General features: G+C 39.6%; 1 protein-coding gene across 1 annotated transcript in view; it reads right to left on the bottom strand.

The window, feature by feature from the left end:
- LOC149161922 (cytosolic endo-beta-N-acetylglucosaminidase 1-like) overlaps positions 1-23,554 on the bottom strand; it is a 185,843-nt gene extending 162,289 nt beyond the window's left edge. The window contains exon 1 of the mRNA XM_089435044.1: positions 22,836-23,554. Coding sequence (XP_089291170.1) covers positions 22,836-23,321 — 486 coding nt within the window. The 5' untranslated portion in view covers positions 23,322-23,554. The remainder of the gene's footprint in view (positions 1-22,835) is intronic.
- Between the last annotated feature and the right edge of the window lie 483 nt (positions 23,555-24,037).

Consider the following 24,037-nt stretch of genomic DNA (forward strand, 5'->3'; position numbering starts at 1 on the left):
AGGAAACATGCGGTTTATAACTTCCTTTTAAAGGCCATAACCCAATGCTTATAGATGAGCACAGAAAATATACAAATGGCAATAAACAAGCAGCAACATTTTTTTATGGGTTTTATTTAACATTGTATATAAATATATCAACGAAAAAGAACACAAACTAGATGAAATAACAAACCATAGCCAAAACTGTTTACATTTTGTAAGACAGAGAGTTGACACCCATATAGTTGGTGTCTGCTCTCTTTCCAGGTTATGCAGAGAAACTAATGGGCTTTCCTATGAAAATTCGAGAATCCCACCCAAATCTACTACTGCAGCAACTGATTAAACTTCGGCCTATTTGTTAATTACTGAAACAAATTATTTACCGCTTCCTACAGCAAATATCGAAGCTAATACAACTGCAGCCTGCACTTAATTAATTAATCTGCCCAAAACAAGAACGGAACAATAGAGAAGGATACACACAAGTGACACGGTATTTTTTGGACAAATGTCCCCGAAAAAACCCAATGCGGGAAAACTAGTGCAGCAGCTCGGAGGGTTTTATATTATTAAGCAGTAGTTTCTAAATACAACATTGGATGCCCTTCTGGCAATCCAGTTACAAAGAAATAAATTGGCAGAAAAACTTAGTGAGATTACCTTACTCTACTCAGCAAATCCCGGTTGTTCTGGCAGCTAAACCAACTGTCCTAGCTATCTCTGTGTTGTCCCTGCGTCAACCTCAAAAGGCTTTGCGTCAGCTCAACTGGGAAACTTCTTGCCTTCTGGAGCAGTTTCCATCCCTCCCAGCTTAGAAATGTCAGCGCCTCTGCAAAACTCAGACTTCTTCTCTAGATGACTGCATTGTTTATGCGTGAGCCCTTTTGGTTCAGCGTCAAGCTCTGCATAGGCCCCTCTGGCCTAGCGTCAACCCTTCTAGTGTCTCTCTGCTTCTCTCTGTTGCTTATCCTGGGTCTTGGAGAAGATACTCCAACCCAACTATCCCTGCCCCTCACTGCAACAGCTCACAATCAAAAATCTCCCGACAGCGGCTCTGCTTCAGAAAATCGAACCTCTGAACTCTCTGTGTGTCTTTCCGAATGACCCTCAAGCCTTCTTAAATAATCTTCCCGTTGACATTCAACGGCTAAGATTAGAAGCTAATCAATGACTAAGATCATTTATGCTTGATCTTCGTCATCTTCTAGAAGTTACACCCACACTTTATATTAATACCCTTTAATTATTTTATTTTCCTAAGTTTAGACTTAGGGTCCCATTAAAAATCATTAATTATTTTAATAAAATTGTTTCTGGGTGGAATTTTCCAAAACGTTTTCTGGGTTCTTTGGAATACATGTGCCTAAGTCTCCCTGCATATTTTGAGACTTAGAGCACATCCAATGCTACCAAAAATCAACACTCCCTCTTAGCGATGAATGTGCTCTAGTAATGCCTTCAATCTAAAGCATCACACTAACTTCATAACATCGTCCTCTGCACTGCTAATGTCTGACATGTCCACCAACCACTGCACAATTGTTGCATCTGGACTACTACTGACCCTACCACTGTCAATATTGCATCCATACTGCAACTCCCTCTGAAATTCTACATCTGTGTTGTTGTTGGCACTGCAAACTGTTGCTGCGACTCCATCAGCAACGAAAAATAATCCCAAATCACTGAACTAACTGTGTTCAGTATGATGCCATGTGAATGTTGGAGCCTAACTACTACTAATCTCTGCGGCTAACCCTCTGAATCCACTGCATTGTCGCTGACTATTGCTTTGTGCCATCTGCATTGTTGCCAACTCTGCTCTGCATTGCTCAGTCTCTGGCGCTCCTAGCCACTGCAATTGTCTCCTTGACACTCCTCGGCACCATCCGACACTAGTCCATCCTGCTACTTCTGATCTGGGCTCCCGTAGCAAGGAATTGATCTAAGAGGTGGGCTCCTCAAGGATCCTACCCATCTGTAGCTCTTTTGAACTACAGCTCCAAATCAACCCACCTCCCTCCTGGAGGTATCTCAGCTGTCATGGCAAACTCCTCCTCCTTAATCTTCACGGGTGCAGCCTTCGGATCGTGCTTCTCACCTTTGTGCTTCTTCCTGAGAGGATATTGTATTGCGTAGTGACCTATCTCACCAGACCTGAAGAACTTTATCTTCAAGATGTCCTTCTTACGTCTTTGCTGCTCCTGCTGTCCCTTCGATGCAAGGGTTGCATTATCCTCCTCCTCCTTGGGCTTCGACCCACTGTTGTTGCTTCTGTCAAGCTTACACTTGACCAAGTCTCTCCTTAACTCCTCTTGTTTGAGAGTTGCCCACATCTCATCCCAATTCGGCAAAGTCGCCCTTCCGAGGATACTCTGGACAAAGACTTGCCACTCATCTGAGACAGAATTGAGGGCCAATCTAACCAACTCTGAGTCTTGAGGTGTAGACCCCACAGCAGATAACTCATCACGGGTCTCCTGAAGCTTCGTGAGGAATGGATCCACACACTCTCCCTTCTGCATCTAAGGAGATCTCAGCTTCTGCTCCAAGTACATCTTCCGCTGCTTGGAAGATCCCTGATACAATGTAGACAATGCGTCCCACATCTCCTTAGCAGTACCTCTACTAATGTTGTGATAAACCACATGATCCTTCACTCCGTCGAGAATCATTCTTTTCGTCTTTTCCATCTCAGCTCGGTACTTCTTCAATGGATCTGCATCTGCAGGCACAACCACCACGCTGTCAACATATGTCTTGAGAGCATACTCATCTAGAAGGAATGACATCCTTGCCTTCCAGATGACAAAGTTAGGTGGTTCGTCCAACCTATCATGATCCCTCAATCCACTGGTTGCCATCTCTGCCACAAATGTCGAAAATCTCCTCTTTGGTTCTTGTTGACCCTGTTGCCTACACCTACCTACAAGTCAGTGAGAAAAGCCTTCAACCCCACAAGGTGTGGTTGGTGGCAGGGAACTCAGAGAAGGGGTTGTCACACTAATCCCGACTCTCTCTGTTTGAGCTATCTCCTAGGTTAGCTAAGGGGGGTGGTCCCTAATGAAAAGTTAAGTTAAAAGATATGAGTTTCTAGGAGAATGTTATAGTGAAAATGGATTACTTTTAAGGATTTATGGGCAAATATGAAGTGAGCAACTTGAAATAACAATGCCAATCATTAATATGATTAAAAACCATAAAACCAGTGCCTTATAAGGAATTTGCTCAACAATTTAAAGATATATTTGCTCAAAGTAAAATGCAATGCTCTCAAAAGAAAAAAGAAAGTAACCCTGAAATCTAAATAAGAATTATTAGCACAAGATATGTAAGATACAAAATGTTTTTGAGGTAACCAACTTTATAAATCAAAACATGTGAAACATATCTTGCCAAAACCCAAAAATTAATTAACTTGGAAATATAAAAGAAAGGAAGTGCTAAACCAAGACATCAATATGCAATTAGACTTGAAACATGAAAAGAAAACACTTGTTTGAAATGATTACAATACTTGCTTTTGGAATAGACTTTGCATATGAAAACTCAAACCATCAAGAGACAAGTAAAGTAAATGTAATGGAAAGTGCTCTTGGTTAATTTTATTGATTAGCTCTACAACAAGATTACAATTTAACTCTTCAATCCTTAGACCTCACCCTCGCCCAATGACATGGATCTCACAGTGAGGAGTCAATAGAGGAGTAGAGGATCCCTAAGATGTCTACTTCAACCAACTTATGTTGGAGATAAAATTTTAATGAGACTTGGGGCCTTCCTACGCTAAAATGCCTAGATGAAATGCAAATTGTGTTAATTCCCCAAATTAAAATAATGATACATGCAAATGCTTCAAAGAGATTGATTTGCAATGCTTTAAAATGAAATAGTGTTCAACATAAGTTGCAATTATAACTTCAATTGGAGGAATAAAATTAGCTTACAAGTGTTGCATGTGTTTCATCAATGAATTAAAATGATACAAGTAGTTTGCTTGAAAGTAAAATTTGTTTCAAATAGACAATGACAATAAATTGCTCCAATATTCAAGATAACAATGTAACATAAAATTGAAGCATGTATTCAAGTGTTCATGAAACATTTTACCAAGGTAAATGGAAACGAAACAAAGTTTGTTAAGAATATAAAATGCTTGCATGTAAATGATGAATTGCCCAAAGTAAAGTGTAAGCTTGTAGCTCCAAGCAACAATGAGAAAGAAAATGCAAAGCTCAAATGAAATTGTAACAAACTTTAACTTAATGAAATGTGATAGTGGGGTTGTGTTAATTCCCAATTAAAGCATGCATGTAAGTGAATGAAATATGAATGCTTAAACCATGCAAATGTCAATCCACCCAAGAAAAGCCTCCCTCTAAATGGGGAGATAGGATACCATGGGAGAAATCCCAAGCTCCCACAAGCAAATTAGATCTTTTATTAATATTACAATGAGAAGAGGGCCCTTCAAAGTTCTCAACTATACTTCAAAGAGAGTCCTCACAATAATTGCTTGAAACTTAGACACTAGACCTCCTTTCTTGAGAAAGTAGTGACAAGATCTCACAAAACTTATGCAAGGGAAACAAGGTGTGAGTTTCCTCCAAATGCCCGCGACTTAAAGAGGAAAATAAGCAGCCCTCTAGTGAACTCGACTTGGCCAAAATAAGCCTCAAAAGGGCTCACGACATCCTTGGAAATCGAACCCCCAACATTTGCCAAAGGTCCTGCAAACACTTGTTAGATGTTGCGGGAAGTTGCTCTTCAAAATCTACCACACGAGTTAGCAAACAATCCAAGCAATGGCTGCAAAATAAGTTAAGTATTAATGGAAAAATCAACAAGATAAAATGTATATGTACAATTATAATTTACAAAAGGCTAAGCTAAAGAGTGAGAGTAAACTCTCATCTTTGCTTAGCCATCTTCAAGCTCTTAGATAGCAAATGAAATAAATGAAGTACAATGTTTTTTTAAAATAGATTTAAATTTAAAAGTTATCGGCTTGTGTACAAGCTATGTGTTGAAATCCTTGCAAAACCACTTTGTAAGATAAGACTATGAATGCTCAAAGAACAAATGAGAGCTCCTTTAAGAATGTATCAAGAGTAGGTTGGTCTCTCCAAAGACTTTCCCTTACGTTTGATTCTGTAATCCCAACAAGATGTTCCCTCTACAAAACTTCAATCAATAATTAGTTCCATATAGATCTAACAATAAACAATGATTAAAAACTCTAGAGATTTATTTAATACCAACTAGAGCATTCTATACCTAGAGCATACTTCTAAATCAAATGTCAATGCAAGATAGCTCTACATTAACAAATCTACAAGAGCATATGGAAACAAAGTAGATCAAAACATGAGTAAAAGGAATTATACCAATGCTCAACACTTCATCACTCGAAAAGGAGGAACACCTCATGAATGAAACCCCAAAGTCTTTATTGATATTTCTGAAAGTGTACAAGGCAGCAGCGCTTCCGCAAGCACAATAGTTAGTAACAATATTATACAATGTGAGAGCCCATGGCTCTATTATATAGAGAGTTGGGAGCAAATCCCAATGAAGAATGACAATGACGAATGGCATTGGAGCCAATCCCAATGTAGAAGTAATTAAACAAGTGGCATAAGGTGACAATGCCAAAGAGAAATTCGAATTTGTTCAATGGAGCTCCAATGCCAAGTGTAAAAATCGAATTCTGGCAAGTGGACATCATTTTCTTCTTCCCTTATGTGCCAAATTCGAATTTTATGGTGGAATGACAAGTGTATATGGGTGGTAACCCATGTGAGGACAATTTCCCACAAAAATCTCCACCAAATATTCTCCCAAATCCTCCCAATGTGCATTACCTTCACAAATTCGAATTTCCAAGCAGCATTTTCATCTAATGCTAGAAATTCAATTTTATCTGAGCACATGTCTTTTCTTTGATTTTAGGGGTCCACATCACCTTGGGACATCACTTTAACTCCCCCATAATTTTCCACCTCATTTCCACAACATTTAGCATGTGTGGATATTTACTTTTCTCCATTTATTTAATTTTTTGCTTAATTAATTGCCAGATTTCCCACTAAACTTAGGAAAAGTGGGTTTTGAGGGCCCAAAACACATTATTAACCCCTCAAAATGTGTCATAGTAGAAAGTTGAGGGTGAGAGGTGTAATTTTGATTACTCATACCCCATACAACTTCTCTAGACTACACTTATTACAATTTTATTTGCAATTTTTGACTTGCGAGAAATCTAAAAAATTAAAAAATGACTACCTAGACCTAACCAAATTCCACGAAATTTTTTGTGTGATCTAGTATGGTAATATACATCAACTCTAGACACTAAGATGTGTCAAAAGCTCAACCTTCAAACCGTCACCCCGGCTTTGGGGTAAAACGTGAGTGAAAAAACCTAAAAAATTATCTGCCTCTGAAAAAGAAGGGATAATTAACCAAATAAAAAAAACACTCCAAGGTGTACTCGTTTGCTGATCAAGTCCCAACATCATAGGCTTGTTACAGAATCAAAACTCATCATTACTAATATCACTTATTACAATTCCCCGTAGGGTGTGAAATTTGGGTACAAAAAAGATGATGAGAAGAAAGAAGTAGAGTTAAAAAAACTCTGTTGACTGACAATTTCTAATGGTACAAGTGTCCTCTAGATCATCCTTAGGCATAGAGTTTTCATATAATCATCAGGTGCCACTCGAGTGGTCAACAGTTCTTACTGTTGTTGCTCATCCAGTAAAAAAATGGACTTCTTGGCGAGAAGTCTTACCGAGGAAGAAATTCCCTCAACTGTGCTTCTTCCTTCTATTCTAACGTCTTTCTACCCAGCAAAACGGCCTGCAGAAAAGACTATGTCCCACCAACTTCTCCTCATGCTGAGGCTTCAGCGCTGCTTCCTTTGCCCCGGCAAACTTTCGAACTGGGAGTCCTTCCTATCTGTCGACTCACTCAAAGAGAGGTTGCCTCAAAAATCAGCCCTCCGGCTAGACTGTGGAAACCCTCTGGGGTTTCGAACTGTTGCTTCCTACAACTTTTTCGATCTCCCACCTCTGCTTAGCGCTGGGTTCTCTGGCACTATTCTTGCTTCACCTGCAATGCTTTGATACCATGTGAAAATTCGAGAATCCCACCCGAATCTACTACTGCAGCAACTGATTAATCTTCTCATATTTGTTAATTACTAAAACAAATTATTTACTGCTTCCTACAGTGAATATCGAAGCTAATACAACTGCAGCCTTCACTTAATTAATTAATTTGCCCAAAACAAGAACAAAACAATAGAGAAAGATACACACAAGTGACACAGTATTTTTTGGACAAATGTCCCCAGAAAAACCCAATGTGGGAAAACCAGTGCAACAGCTCTGAGGGTTTTATATTATTAAGCAGTAGTTTTTGAATACAACTCTGGATGCCCTTCCGACAATCCAGTTATAGAGAAATAAACTAGCAGAAAAACTTAGTGAGATTACCTCACTCTACCCAGAAATCTCGATTGTTCCGGCAGCTGAACCAACTGTCACTGGCTATCTCCGCGTTGGCCCTGTGTCAGCCTCAAAAGGCTCTGTGTCAGCTCAATTGGGAAATGTCTTGCCTTCTGGAACAGTTTCCAGCCCTCCCAGCTCAGAAATGCCAGCTCCTCTGCAAAACTCGGACTTCTGCTCTGGATGACTGCGTGAGCCCTTTTGGCTCAGCATCAAGCTCTGTGTGGGCCCCTCTGGCCCAGCGTCAACCCTTTTGGTGTCTCTCTGCCTCTCTCTGTTGCTTATCCTAGGTCTTGGAGAAGATACTCCAAACCAACTATCCCTGCCCCTCACTGCAATAGCTCACTATCGAAAATCTCCCGACAGCGATTGTGCTTCAGAAAATCGAACTTTTGAACTCTCTGTGTGTCTTTCCAAATGACCCTCAAGCCTTCTTAAATAATCTCCTCGTTGACATTCAACGGCGCAGATTAAAAGCTAATCAATGGCTAAGATCATTTCTGCTTTATCCTCATCTTCTTCTAGAAGTTACACCCACAGTTTATATTAATACCCTTTAATTATTTTGTTTTCCTAAGTTTAAACTTAGGGTCCCATTAAAAATCATGAATTATTTTAATAAAACTGTTTCTGGGTGGAATTTCCCAAAATGCTTCTGGGTTCTTTGGAATACATGTTCCTAAGCCTCCCTGCAAAATTTGAGATTTAAAGCACATCCGATGCTACCAAAAATCAACATTTCCCCCCTATTTCAAATGACTTTGTTATATCATTTCGAGGAGGGTAATTTAAAGAATGCTCTAGATCACAGAGATCACTATGAGAGAAATCATAAGAGGATAGACCATAATGATAATAAAAAAATTGTAATTAACTGGTATGGATCTACCTAGCCATGATGACAACATAGGTCCTAATAAAGCACAGTAACATTCAAGCCATGAGCGTTCCCAACCCACAAAGACAATTTGTAAGCAACTGTACTTAAAAAACAATTATGTCCTTTTCATATCCATATATAATTATATTAGACAAATTGAACTGAGCATAAAAAACATATTATTTTTTATCCTAAAGATGAATTCATTCTCATTGGAAGGTGGCTACCAAGTTAAAGAAGGATGCTAAAATCGAAACAAGGCCAAACAAGCTTTCATCGATGGGCCCTGTTACCTACCAAAAGCAGGTGACCCCATAGGAGAAAAAATTTCTCCTATCTTGGACATCTAGCCAGCAACCCTATACATTGCTAAATATATGATGATATGCCACATTTCTTTGCCATTTGCACCATTCAGACACCTCTCACCATCCAACATTCCTCTTGAAGGAAGGTGGGTCACCACTTGGCAAGTACTTAACCATTTTAAAATCATGTGCTTTTACTTAATGTTTTGGACATTCTAACAAGGAAAAAGGGGTGATATAGATGATTGATTAATCTTGATTGTAAACTTGTTTTCTCGCCTTACCAAGCGGGTTAGTCTTTGGCCCTAGTCCAATGGGACCTCCTCCGAGGCCTTAGGGTTATAAGAGGGACAGTACTTGGAAAACTTACATTGAAGTAGTGTGTCCATGACTATTCCATTCTTAACACTCTTCATCATTCCCCTGATTTCACATCCATCCTTCGAGTTTAGTGTCATTAGTTCATTGGGATTGGCACCCTCACATCCACATGCTTGAGTCAGGGTCGGAAAACGATGCCCTAGAGCTTGATGCCACTAAAAGAAAGTTAGAAGCATAAAATGGCCACAATGAAAGAACAAGGAAAGTTAAAATGCAAAAGATGGTTGGGACATTAATTAACGCGCAGGAAAAAGCCTAGCATGAGCTCTACCCCCCTCATTAGCCATCACCTGATTCCTAAGCACTTGATGCTCCATCACATAATAAGGAAATTTTGCATGTTCCAACCCTAATGAGCGAGAATTCGACTCATCATCAAGTGATAAATCAATGCTATATCATTAGAAACAAGCTTGGACACCTAAGTTATGCACCTCATCAAAGCATTATCAAAAAGAAGTAAAAGGTGCACTAGAGGAGTGGAAAAAGCACGCTGAGGATAGTGGTAACTCATGACTCCACGGTTGTTGCCTCCATACATCTATACACTCAAAATTATAGACATCCATCAATTGGTCCTATGGCAATGGCACCTAGCCATGGAACATTTCCCCTCCATTGCCACCATTATCACTAACACCTATGAATTGAAGGGTTGACCTTGGACATGTCACCTCCCCTTAAGGGCTAGAAGTACCCAATAGGGTTAGCCATCCCTAACAAGGTAGGGAACACCTTTACCAAACTTGGTCTAATTAGATATTTGAAGGTGATCATAATTTGAAGTCTTATTATGCCCTTAACAATTAAGTATGGTCCACTATGATGCATCTATGGTCATTGTCTCTAATGATTAGCAACTTTCACCTAAGTTTGAGATGGTTTTACCAAGTGGTCCTTCATAGAGTAGCAAAGGCTTTGAGGGCGCACACTCCATGCCTTCACTACATATGATGCCCACGTTGTACCACACATCCGGAGAGCAATAATGACCTTGTAGATGCAGTGTTGCCCCTCCATAGCAAAGCGTTAGGCACTTTGATGATTCCAGCACTTGGTTGACACCAGTGTTATCAGAACCAGACCAAAACAGGTGGAACCGGCCGGTCTAGCCGTTTTTGGGCCAAAACCGATCCGAACCAGTCTATTTCACCGAACCGATTGGTTCAAGACCGGTTCCGTGCAGAAAATTTTTTACTTTTTTTTATTTTTTATTTTTTAGTTTGTTTGGCTCACTTCTTGCTCTCCCCTAGGCTAGCCTAATATTCAAGCCTATGGCCCTAGTATTGCTAGGAAATTCATGGTAATGTTAGGCAATTACCATGAAATGACTCGGGATGTTTGAGAGTGGTTCCAACCTCATTGGATTTCATACGAAGAAAGTAGAATTTTAGATTTCACTCAAAATCCAGCAGACTTAACAGTTTTTCAGGATTTCAGGATTAGGGGGATTGCAACATTTCCATTGGATTTTGTCATGTACGAGGGTATGGAACTAGTATTTAATAAAGAGCACCAAGCCCTCTGTGTACTTTGATGTTAGTGGCATTGGTTGTCAAACTCCTCTATCATGACTCTACTAAAAATGTACCCACCACTCAAACAAAATCTTGACATGACATGCTACGTTTTTTCTCTTATTTTAATGCCTAAATGGTTATATTCCTGGCGAAGACCCCAATATAGGCAATGATTTTGTTGATATGTAGGCATTTGTTGTAGCAAGATTTTTTTTTATGCTAGAGGCCATCTAGAGCCTATTTGTTGATGTATTTTTGGCTCGTAAATGGATTGCACTCGATGATATTTTGGTTATGTGTGGCCTTACATGCTATGTAAATGAAAATTTTGCATATTTGTGTATAAATGGTTTGGATTCATATGGATGCACATGAATATATATGTTTTTCTATAAAATATGAATATTTTATGTGTTTTTGGTAAACTGGCTTTTTTTCCGGTTTTTTACCGGTTCCCGGTCCACAAGGTTTTTCGGTTCTAATAACATTGGTTGACACCTTAGAGGACCCCCAGATACTGAAATGTTGAGTTCACTTTGCTTGGTGTTAAAGATTTTTGATGATGTACACAGTGGACCCAGTGGATATTGTTTGATGGGTATGTCTTGATCTGAGGTCCAAATGATGATGGTCATCCACAAGATGACAAGGGAGGGCTTGTACTTGCACTTGGAGCCCCAACGCTTGAGAAAGAGTGTGCCACGTCATCCTTCTAACAACTTTGGATATGAAATAGGGCACCCAGAGCAAGGTTTTGACACATGGAGACAATTTCGGGTGTGACTAGAGGATTTCTCCTCAATTGTTGGGTTGATCATGATGATCGAAGATGCATCTTGCCTATTTCGTGCAATTTTAGAGCTTTTACTACCATAAAATGGCATGACATCATGCTAGAGAGGAGTTTCGACCCACACGTGTGGGCTTTTAGTGGCATATTTTATTACATTGAGCTATTGGGTTGGCTTGTAACCCTTTTTCTTCATGTACTCTCAAAATTAAACTTGTCATATGGCTTTTCAATGATTATTATGAGTGATTGACCTCATATAAATAGAGGATCACTCATTTGTAACTTTTCATCATCACTCATGGATTTCAGCCTCCTTTAGAGAGCTCGACTTAGCCTTGTGTAAACTCGCTACTTATGGAGATGTGATCTTTATGGTGCTATTGCTATTGGAGATTGATTTTTGTCTTGGACATGTCTTTTTGGGATTGAAAGAAGAATATTTCATGACATAATTGTCAGTTTTTATTGCAGATTTTCATTGTTTTTCATGTCATTAATTATTGCTAGACTTTTCTTTGTCCCATGCGTAAATGCATATTATTTTTGCAAAATCTTGGTTGATTGTTGCATGTTAGATTTATCTTCCTTGAAATCCATAAGGGGCCTCCTAGAGAGCTTCCCCTATTTAATTTCTCTCCTGACAAAAATGATAGCTAGGGCTTATTCAAGTAAAAGAAAAAAGGTTTCCCCCCTTACTCTAGGCATTAATTCATTATCTCTTAAATTTAGCCCTAAGGACTCCATCACACAAATAGGAATAGGCACCGGTATCCTTGGTGTTGGTCAAAAATCCTCAAAACATAAATATTTTCCTTTCCTTTTATTTTCTAAGTCCTTCAAGGCATGCTGCTAGGGCTAATTTATAGGGCCAAATTCAATTAGGGCATCTCTATGTTGAAGAATGTAACTAGGTTTGGTCTTCATAAATGTATTTGAGTCATTATGTAATGTACTTGTCAAAAGAATGAAAAAGAAAAATTATTAATGTTACAATGATTTATTAAAGCATGGGTTTCATGCTTGGGTCATCCTCTTATTAGTCAAAGTTCCCATTGTGGACTCCTAGGATTAATATTGAGTCATTAGAGCCATTGTACATTTTATGAGACCCTTCTTGTGTTGAAAAGTGTAACCAAGTTCGGTCTTCATAATGAAATGTGTAATTATGATTTTATGTAATTGATGAAAAGAAGAAAAATAAAATTATTATTGTAATGCTTGTCTCACGGGTTTCATGAGCAAGAAATTTTATTTTTAGTATGACTCCCATTGAGAGTCCTTAGGATTGGTCATAAAGTCTAATTGAGTCAATGTCATGTATGAAGGACCCTTCTTGGGCATGTTACATCTTGTATGAGTCATTTAATAAGTGTGTAAAAACTCCAAAACCAAGCACGAAACCTCTCCTTGAAGTCGGCTACGAAATGGAGAATATAACTTACTTAATGGACATGTCGGCTCTCATGTACTCATGTTGGCTCATATACAGGGGAAAACTACTATAAATAGGCTGCTCGGATTTCATATTTGCCACAAAATTTCGGTAATCTCAGTCTGAAGTGCGAAGGTACTACAGTAATTACAGGAGTGCGAAAGTGCAGCAGTGGGAAAGGACAGCAGTGCAAAGGTACTAGGATAGCAGTGCAAAGGTATAAGGACAGCAGTGCGAAGGTGCAATAGTACAGCAAGTGCGAGGTACAGTAGTTTGAAGTTAAGTAGTACGAAGGTGACAAAGAAGGAGCCAGCGAAGAGAGAGGAAAAGATACGAAATATTCCAGCATTAGTTTTGGGATTGTTTTGGGCTAAGGGTTTTCTGAAGTGCAGTGTTGAACCAAGGGACCGAAATTCTGAAGAGTAGCCAAGAAGAACGAAGAAGCAGAGGTTTGATCATTGCAGGAAGAACCTCATCAAGGAGGATTTGTGTCTTGGTCTTGGAGGGGCAAATAGGTCAAGGGTCTTGGTCTTGGTATTTGTCAATTGGAATCTCTATAAGAAGAAGAATTTGTTCGGGTTTTCCTCTCAAAGAGTGAGAGGTTTTGGGCCTGGCTGATAGCCTATATTCCTTGTCTCTTGTCTCTTTATGGTTTATGCATTGGTAGTTGTTTGATGAAGAAAAACAATAATAACCGAAGTAAAAGAAGATCTTAATCTAAAGAAATAAAAAGCACTCACAAGCAGTTAATAATAGAAAAGAAATCACTTAATCTCTATGCCCTAGATTTCTCAACATCTTGGGCTTTTGAATCATGTAAAAAGAATTATTTTTGAGTCAAAAATGAATTATGTCACCTCGACACCAAGTCGGCCTCAGAATGGACAATTCGACCTCACCAAAAGCCTATATATTGGAGCAAATCGAATTCATTTGAACACACTCTCTCACAAGTTCAATATCCTAGAAAGAGCTGGGAAAAAGTGCGGAGTTGGAGAACGAGGCTAAAAGGAGTGCGAAGTTGGCCAAGAAGGAAGGGAAGGACAAAATTGAATTTTTGGGTTATCTATCTATCTCTCGTGTGGGCTACTTTAGGAGATCGAAGTCTCTTTGTCAAGTCGAAGTTGTTGTTGCTGCCAATTGTTGCCTATTGCTGCCAAGTCGAAGTTGTTGGGGTCGAAGTGTTGTTGCTGCAAGGTCGAAGGTTTGGATCAAAGACGGAAGGGCTGACTTGGTGTGGAGGAGGTCTATGTCTAGGTTGAAGAGTCTCGGGAAAAACTATTTAAGGAAGATATTTTTTACTGGGTTTTCCCCTAGATAAGGGTTTTGCCCTGGCAAAGTGCCTATATCTTGTGTATCGCGTTCTCGTGATCTTCATACACACATAATTTGGTAATTGCTTGATGAAAGATAATATAATAAAGAAGTAAAAGAAGCCAACATAAATCACAAGTAATTATCAAGAAAGAAGAAATCAAACCCTAATCTACTTGCATTGAATTCTCAACATGGTATCAAAGCTAAGGTCAAGGAAGATTGAAGATTACTTTGTTGGCTCAAAGAAAATGGTTAGTCCCTCTATGATAAGTTATATGAGAATGGGATTCAATATTGTTGGAAGTTGGATCAAGAGAATCTTCTACTACTTATTCAACAAGGTCAAAAGTCAAGGGTTCTTGGCTACTCTTACAGGTTCTCTTAGTGATGACAATGCACAGATTATTGATAGTGGAGCATCAAGGCACATGACAAGTGAAAGTAAACAACTTCACACTCTATCAAAGGAACCATCTTATCATGCAGTGGAATTGGGAGACAACAAAAGCTATGCTGTTAGAGGCCTCAGATCAACATCTTTGAAGTTGGAGAATGGAGCTAAACTACATCTCAACAATATACTATATGTTCCAAGTTTGAAAAATAATTTGCTTTCTATTTCTTGCTTAGAAGATAAAGGGGATAGAGTTGTTTTTATTGATAGAAAAGTTTTGGTTTGGGGAAAAGATTCAAGTATCGATAAAGCTAGGGTGATGGGAGTTCGTGAAGGAAGCTTATATAGAGTCATTACACCATCTCCTCAAGCTTTAGTTCGCATGGAAATCAATCCCATTGAGCTATGGCATAGGAGGTATGGTCATCTACATTACAAGGTCATTCCTACTCTTAATCAATTGGTTCATGGCATCCCCAATATCAAAGAAGATCATGAAGGAGTGTGCAAGGGATGCTCTTTCGGTAAACATACAAGAAAACCATTTCCAAATAGTGAAAAAAGTTCTAAAGAAATATTAGACCTCATCCATTCTGATGTGTGTGGGCCCATGTCAGACAAATCACTTGGAGGTCATCTTTACTATGTAACATTCATAGATGATCATTCTAGAAAGACATGGCTCTACCTTCTCAAGAAAAAGGATGAAGTATTTGGGAAGTTCAAGGAGTTTAGATCTGAAGTGGAAACCCTAACCGAAAGAAGAATAAAGACTCTAAGATCCGACAATGGTGGGGAATACACTTCTAAAAATTGATTGCATATTTGAAGGAAACTAACACACATAAAATAAACTCAATAAAATAAACACTAAGAAATATAGAAACCAAACATGGCAGAAAAGGCCTCAGCCTTACAACATTCCTCACATTCTCATTATTAATCAATCCAATGTACAAAGAATGATAATAGTACAAATAAATACATGAGGAAGTTGGTCTCAAGATAGTGCGTCTATCCTCCCGGATGCGGGTGATTGACAGTTATAAGGGTACGTTGGAGGTGCGCAAGAAGGGCAAGTGGCAGCCCATCTGCGTCAAGGGTATGAGTCATGGCCTGGATAACTGGCCTCACACATATACATTAATGGCATCATTAACTCTGCCTTTCCTATTTTTGGTCATAGGTACGATGGCGCTCCGTTTCATTCTCATTGTTGTTGTTCTTTTGTTCGCTCTCGGCTCCATCCAAGTCACAGTCCAGGGCGAATCCCCGAGAGACAGTCCGCCTACCTGCTTCCTTTCGGCACTGGCGCACGCTGAGAATTCTTCACTGCTGGACTTGCTCTGCAGGGCTATATACGTCTTCACCCTCTCCGATCTCCCCTTAGCTCCAGATCCTATCGCTCACCGCTTTTTACGGGCTCAGTCCCCGGCTCTCTCTGTGCATTCGCCCCTCAGTAGTTTATCCGCCTTCCCTCCTCCGTTTATTAGTCCCCATCTCATAAAAATGTCGAAAGAAAGGCTGAGAATGATCAGCAGGCGCGGTGGTTCACGTGGTCGAGCCACCGCCCAGCACTCCTCCACCACTCTGGACCCCCCTAAAGATGCATCGGCCTATCCAGCCACCAAAAGTGGCAGAGGCCAGGGTCGAAGGCATGATAGAGGCGATGCCTGTATGCATCACGTGCATCCCACGGCTCGCTACCGCATTCACTGGCCAATTCCTCCTTCATCGTTTCGGTGACTATCGAAAGGTGTGAGCACAATTCGAGTCTGGGAGCAGTTCACCAGAGGGCTATGGAGGAACAGAGGTTGGCAAGTCAAATTGCCACCCTGCGCCAAGGTACCGGAAGCATGCCTGCTACGCACACTGAGGCCAATGTCGACCCAAGCACAAGAGGAGGGCCTTCAAGCTCTGAGGTCCACTCTTCTGACTCCATGGACTCCGGACAATTTGGGTGCCGCGTTATAGAGGAACAACCGTCCACTTCAGATGAAGATTGAGTCAGTCAGTGCCTCTGGTTTTTTGGTTTTGCCTCCGAAGGTAAAGCTCACCTCCCTTTTGATTCACAGGGTTCATGCCTGTATCAAGCTTCTGTTCATGATACAGGTCAGGGTCTATTTATGTTTATGTTTATGTAAAAATTGGTCCTCGATACAACAGTGTTTCACTCAGTCCGGTATCGCTTTTTGGGTCAGTTTTTGGAGTCTGTCTGGTTTGTTCAATGTTCCTGGAAATTATTCTCTCTAATGTAAGTCATTTTGACGGTTCTACAGTCAGGATGTCATGTTTTTCTACTAAATGTCAACCTCATGGCATGAACTTTCGTGGCCACCCTCGCTGTAACTTTTTTATATGAATATAGGAGTAGACTAATTGAGAGAAAAAAAAAAGATAGTGCATCTATCTTGGACACTATGGTTGAGAAATTTTCTCAACAAAACACTAATCTAGGAGAACTAGTTGGAGAGAATCTCTCATCCTAACTAAACTCCCTACTTTGAGGAACTAACTCCTAATTCTCAAGATTTGATTTATTTAATTATAATTTTGGATTTATAATTGTTTTATTACGAGAGTGAGGCTAACATTTCCCCCCCTCAATGATAAATCCAAAATAACAACAAGGAACCCTCTTCCAAGTTCTCAAGTTGATCCTCAAAAAACATTTGCCTAAAAAACCGCCAAAGCTGGATGCTAAAGAAACTGCAATATGAAGAGACCATGAATTAGCTACATGTCTGATTCATCTCTGAATGAGTAGGGAAATGAGGATAGGGACCATAGTAGTACCGATGGACACATCATGTATCTACCGTACTCCCTATGCTAGGATGACATTGATCTGGGATCAATTGGCACTGACTTCGGGTCAGTAAGAGTGATATAACTCACTCTCTTTTGGAACTGATCTGGGATCAGTAAGAGTGGTATGACACACTCTCTAGGACTGACTTCGGGTCAGTAAGAGCGCTATTGAGCACTCTCTTTTATCTGGGACTGACTTCGAGTCAGTGGAGGATGGTATGATACATCCTCGATCATTTCTTCTTCTTCATAGTTCAGCGGAGCAGAGCCGAGCAGTGTAGGGCAGTGCATTTGATGGCAGAGATAGTACCGACAAACAGATGGATTAGCAATTAGAGTTCTCCCTAGTTGAGAGGGAGTGTTAAAATTGGCAACTCGGGCCAAACTCCATGTGGGTCATCTTATTTATGACAGCTGGTATTTTTCTTAGATTCCTCTCGTCGAGAGGTGTAGGATTGATCTAACGATCATCCGAGTCCGACATGTATTCATGGAGATATGAATTTATTTGTATTTCTTGACAATTTATCAAGGTCGGCCAGCAAGCTAAAGTGTGTGGCACACCCCCAACTTGTCCTCCACGATTCATATAAAAGGAGGAGACCTTGTGGCATTATTCCACTCATCTCACCACACATCTTCTCTCTCTCCTACGCATTAGAAGAGTCTCTCTCCCACATGTGTGGTTGAAGAAGGAGGACGCAAATCAGGTTTAGAGCAGCGTTGACTTAGGGTTGAACATGAAGGACACAAATCTATTTTATGCATGCGTTGACCAGCATAGTGGAAGGTTTGACTGCGTTTTTGGGTTGGGCAGCCTCTCCTAGGCTAGCCGCATTGCTGGGCAGCCAAACGCTAGCCTATTTGACCACGGATTTGACCAACGTTGACTGGTTAGGGCTAACCACAGGGCTACAGTGCATTGACTGTTGTTTGACCACATTTTGTGGCTTGTTTTGGGCAACTTACTATTGTTGTTGGGGGCGGAGTTCGATTGACTTGAGGTCAAATTAGAGATGTTTTGACTAGCTTTGACTTTGTTGGTTGCTATTGTATTACCACTGATATAAAATCACAGATTTGTGATATTGTACTATCTCTCTCTCTCCGTTGAATTATTGAAGAATATAGAAGAATTGATCAAAGGGTTTCCCCGCATTGGGTTTTGTCCCTGGCTAGCCGCCACATATTATGTCTCTTGCCTTGGCTTCTCTTTTGTCGATTTATTTATGTTCTATCAGCATTTTACTTTATGTTAATGTGATTGCTAAACTGTGAATTGACATTGGGCTAATAAGAAGAAATTGAAGTAAATTGCTCTAAGCATAGAACATACCATAATTTAACAATATTGTTGCTTTTATTGATGATAGAAGTTTGGAAGAGATTTGTTGAGGCTTTGTGAGTGAAACACTGCCTGGGAGGACATCAAGTTGGCACTATGTGTTGATCTCTAGAACCCAAAGTAGGGAGGGTGGCGTTGGTGTTGGAGCTCTGACTTCGGATACACACCTAGATCCCTGGGTTGATGGTTAGCAAGTAAGCTTGATGGTACCTAGAGAGGCTGAAAGCTTTAGTCCATCTTAGGCCCACCCGGATAAATGGCCCTGGTCAGGAATCTAGTTCATGGCATTGTGGTGCCTAAACTATTGAGAGACCTTCGATAGATTTCCCTAGTCAGGAATCTAATCTGTGCCCTTGCGGTGCCTAAACTATTGGAAGACCTTGGTAGATTGCCCTGGTCAGGAATCTAGTCCATGGCATTGTGGTGCCTAAACTCTTCGTAGTTCATAGTTTGAGATTTTCCTTGTACTTGTTATGAATACCTCCCTAGTTAGGAGGTAGTGTTGAAGAATGTAACTAGGTTCGGTCTTCATAAATGTATTTGAGTCATTATGTAATGTACTTGTCAAAAGAATGAAAAAGAAAAAATTATTATTGTTACAATGACTTATTAAAGCATGGGTTTCATGCTTGGGTCATGGTTTTATTAGTCAAAGTCCCCATTGTGGACTCCTAGGATTAATATTGAGTCATTAGAGTCATTGTACATTTTATGAGACCCTTCTTGGGCTTTTGAATCATGTAAAAAGAATTATTTTTGAGTCAAAAATGAATTATGTCACCTCCACACCAAGTCGGCCTCAAGGAGATCAAGTCAGCCTCAAACTAGGCAATTCGACCTCACCAGAAGCCTATATATTGGAGCAGATCGAATTCATTTGAACACACTCTCTCTCACAAGTTCGATATCCAAGAAAGAGTTGGGAAAAATTGTGAAGTTGGAGAAGGAGGCTAAAAGGAGTGCAAAGTTGGTCAAGAAGGAAGGGAAGGACAAAATCGAAGTTTTGGGCTATCTATCTCTCTCTCGTGTGGGCTACTTTAGGAGATCGAAGTCAAAGTTGTTGCTATTGCCTCATGTTTCCAAGTCGAAGTGTTGTTGCTGCAAGGTCGAAGGTTTGGATCAAAGAAGGACGGGTTGACTTGGTGTGGAGGAGGTCTGTGTCTAGGTTGAAGAATCTCAGGAAAAACTATTGAAGGAAGAGATTTTTGACTGGCTTTTCCCCTAGATAGGTGTTTTGCCCTAGCAGCGTGCCTACATCTTGTGTCTCATGTTCTTGTGATCTTCATACACACATAATTTGGTAATTGCTTGATGAAAGATAATATAATAAAGAAGTAAAAGAAGTCAACATAAATCACAAGTAATTATCAAGAAAGAAGAAATCAAACCCTAATCTACTTGCATTGATTTCTCAACACTCTAGATGAGTGTTGGAGGTAATTGACCTTGAGTTTAAGTTTTAACCTTGTTGAGCCATTTAACTCAAAATCTAGGCTTTTGCATGGTTAAATTTGCTCTAAAAGGGCTGAAGTCACCTTCTCTAAGCAATATGTGCCCTAGAAAAACGCCAACCCTATCTAAGACTTGAACTTAGCACATAATTTGAGGATTTGCATTCTCCTTTGTTAATTGTATCTTTTGTAAACCCTTTTTTATGTGTGTGTACCTAGCAATGTTGCATTAATCGTTATCGGGATAATATCGGCGCGAGGAAAAAATCGGAAAAAAATCGTAATTATCGGGAAAAAATCGTTTGGTACAAAAATATTCATTTTTTTTCATTTTTTTTTCAATTTTTTAATATCTAAACCATCTACAACATAAAATAAATACATTGACACATAAATATGATTAAAAAAACTAATATATAAGATGTTTAATATCATTTCTAGTGCTAAAATCACACATAATATTGAATCATGTCCTGAATAGTAAGTCCTGATTCCTGAGTCACAACTCAGCCTCAAAATATCAACAAAAAATATAATAATGTATCTCATCATGTCATAATGTCATATACAATAAAATGAAGAAAATAACTAACATCTAATCCTATTGATTTCCTCTGCCCCTCTTGCGAGAAAATGCCACAGCTTTCCCTTTCCCTCTAGATGTAGATGCTAGTGCTGGTGGAGTTGGCAGTGGAGTTTGCTGTGCTCTAGAAGCTGAAGAACTAGAAGTAGGAGCTATAGGAGGTAGACCACGTCCTCTACTGGTGGCAGGGGTAGCCCGGGCAGGTGGTGGCACCTGGAAACATTACAATCTCCCAATCCTGAAATCCTAAAAAACTGATAAGTCTGCTGGTTTTTGAATGAAATCTAAAATTCTACTTTCTCCATATGAAATCCAATGAGGTCAGAACCACTCTCAAACATCCTGAGTCATTTCATGGTAATGTTAAAAAATTAAGTAAAAGTGACATTATCCTTGATCTTCATTTTCTCCTTAATCTTCATTTTCATCCTTTTACTTTAAGAATTTAACATTACCATGAATAGCATATCAATACTAGGGCCTAGACTTGATCATTAAGCTGCCCCACTCAAAAATTATTTGTTTTTTTCAAAAAAAATTGCATTTCGAACATTTAGCATCCCTTATAAAACCGCGTTGCCCAACCCTCGGCCATAAATTGGGAAAAAATCGCGTATAAAAAAAACGCGAGTATTACTTGCGATAATATCGGCTTCGGGAAAAAATCGCGATAAAGCGATAATATCACAATTTTAACAACACTGATACCTAGAAATTCCTTTGTTGCTGCACAAATTGAAACCCTAGGTCATACATGCCTCTTTCCAGGCTTGGTGTATGATACATTATTTCTTTACAAAAAGAATTGTGTCTTTGTCCATTAGAGATTGCACTCACCTAGCCCATGTTTACATCACCCTAAGCCATATAACCTAAAATATCCTTTAGGTGATCACTGGGAGGACTCCCTTGTGGTGCAATTCCACTTAAGAGCACAAAGAAGATTGCTTAGGTGACAATGGCAATCTCCCTCATTGTTGCAACAAGGTCTGGCATTCACCTTGTGAGGCCTCTCACAGAGATTGCTAGATTTTGAAGCAACAGGCTCTTTTAATTGTAAAGATAAATTTATTTTATTGAAATAACTACTACCATGCACCATGAGCAAGGAGTTGCATGTTGTATCACCTGATTGCTTGGCCTGCTTCAGATATTCCCAATACCCAAAGAGGAGACTCCACGATAAGTTAGGCAAGCAGTTTGCGAGCATAAGCAGCGCTGCACAGCTAACCCCATCTTCCTCATCCCCGAATGACAAGTCCCCCATGCTCACGCTTGTTATCAGAGATGCGGAAAAGCCTCCAGAGCCCAAACCCAGGAACAATGGATTGAAACAGATCATCCCCGACCCACGCCCAGCAAATTATGGATGGTGGCCAACCCTGAAGGACAGTGATAAGCCCTGCCCTTAATGCAGGGATGCTTCCCTCGGCTGCTTAAATTATGATTATCAGAGCATGTGTCCGGTTGTGCGAGTCTTCATGTTGCAAGTAGTGGCCGCTTAAGCAGCGTTTTTTAGTAGAATCCAGTGTGTATATTTACTGTTTTATATTACTAGCCAAAGAAGCAAATTATCCTAGCAAAAACTACAATCATGGTAAAGCATAAGATTATCCTACCAAAGGCAAATATGTTTAAATACTTTTTTCCCTGGGTTACAATTATATATATTCAGAAACTTATACACACATATACATACAAACAAGCCTAAGTGGTGCATGGATGCACTTAAAGGTTCGTCTAAGGTGCAGGCGCGCCATTCTGAAATCCGGGTACAGAGGACGCGTCTCTCTTTAGATTAAAGAAATGGAAAGCTTTAAGTGCAAAATAGTATCAAAATGACTTTGGTTTTAGATATGGGGTGCTTCTTTGCGCGAGACCCTATTGTGAAGTAGGGATCAAAAAGACAGGGTAACGGATCATTGTTGAGGGTAGATTAACCCTCAGACCCCGTAACAACGAATGCACCACCACAAACTAGGTGCATCATGCCGCACAACCATGCACCTGGTTCGTGCACCACATGAATGTCTGCGCTCATCCCAGGAGAGACTGGATGCATCCTGACTGTAGCGACACACACACGCATAGACAAATTGATAGATTAGTAGAGAGACAAACCTGCACTCCGTGCCTGTGGGCTGTATTGGTCCAGCAAGGTGGAGGTAATGTCACCAGATCGTGCGAGAAATAGACAAAGATGTCAATCAAATGCCAATGCCATATCGCATACGCATCACTGTTTTCGTTTCCCTGGACCCATTTGTCATCTTTATATCCACCCATCATGTCATGGCACACGAGGAGCCTCGGCCTGTTTTCCAGTGACTTTGAAGCTCTGTGTGGGGGCAGAGGCACAGAGGATTTATTAAAAGGGAAGTGAAAGGAGGCAAAGTATGATCTGTCTTCCAGATCCTTGAGAGTCGATAGGGGATATGAGATGGGCACGCCAGGCTTCTTGGTATCCATGGGACGCCCTGACACGGAACTCTTTTCCTCCAAGTCAACCTGGTAATCTGCTACTAAGTAGTCCACGACCTTAACTGCAATGGAGATCAAGGTTCTCACTACCCACCTGATTTTCCTCTTGAGTGAATGTGAGAACATATAACTTGTTTTCGCTAACGTGGGTAAGCAGGAGATAAATTTGATTTCAAATGACTATCCACCTGCATCTGTACAGTGTATCAAGTTACAGAAGCATATTATCCCACAATTTTTGTCTCGGCTCTGTGTGCAACCGAATTCTCGGCCGAGATCATCAAATTTATATGTCCGCCCAGGAACCGAAGTGCTTGTCTCCAAAGCGGAGCAGATTAAACCCGTGTTAGAATTTACAGGAAATACAAAAGGAAAAAATGAAATTAACAAAGTATTTTCTATTTCTGATGTATAATAGAATAAAATATTTATTAAATTACAATATTATTATAAGTATAAATTATTTTTTTTAAACTTAAATAAGTGGATAAGCATTTAAACATTTCATTAGTGTGAAATATAACTAAATTTATTAGATATGAAAATTAATTAAGTGTTATATATATATATATATATAAATTTAATTTAAATATAGTTATATTAAAGTAAAAATATTGAATTCAAATTATTGTTAAGGTTTGTAATCTTGATTATTTAGATTTCACTGATTCGTAAATTGCTATTTTGATATTTGGTCTATTTATATTTTACTAATTGGTAAATTAAGATATTTTGTTATTTGTAATTTTGTAGTGGAGAATCTAATCTTACTCAAGAACCATAATAATGTTTTATTAGTCTTTATTGTTGATTTGGGGTAGCATTAGATGTGCTCTAGCCAT

The sequence above is a fragment of the Pinus tabuliformis genome, chromosome 5_2 (assembly GCF_031772625.1).
Source record: "Pinus tabuliformis cultivar Carrire ecotype Pingquan chromosome 5_2, CPIR1, whole genome shotgun sequence".
Classification (NCBI taxonomy): Eukaryota; Viridiplantae; Streptophyta; class Pinopsida; order Pinales; family Pinaceae; genus Pinus; species Pinus tabuliformis.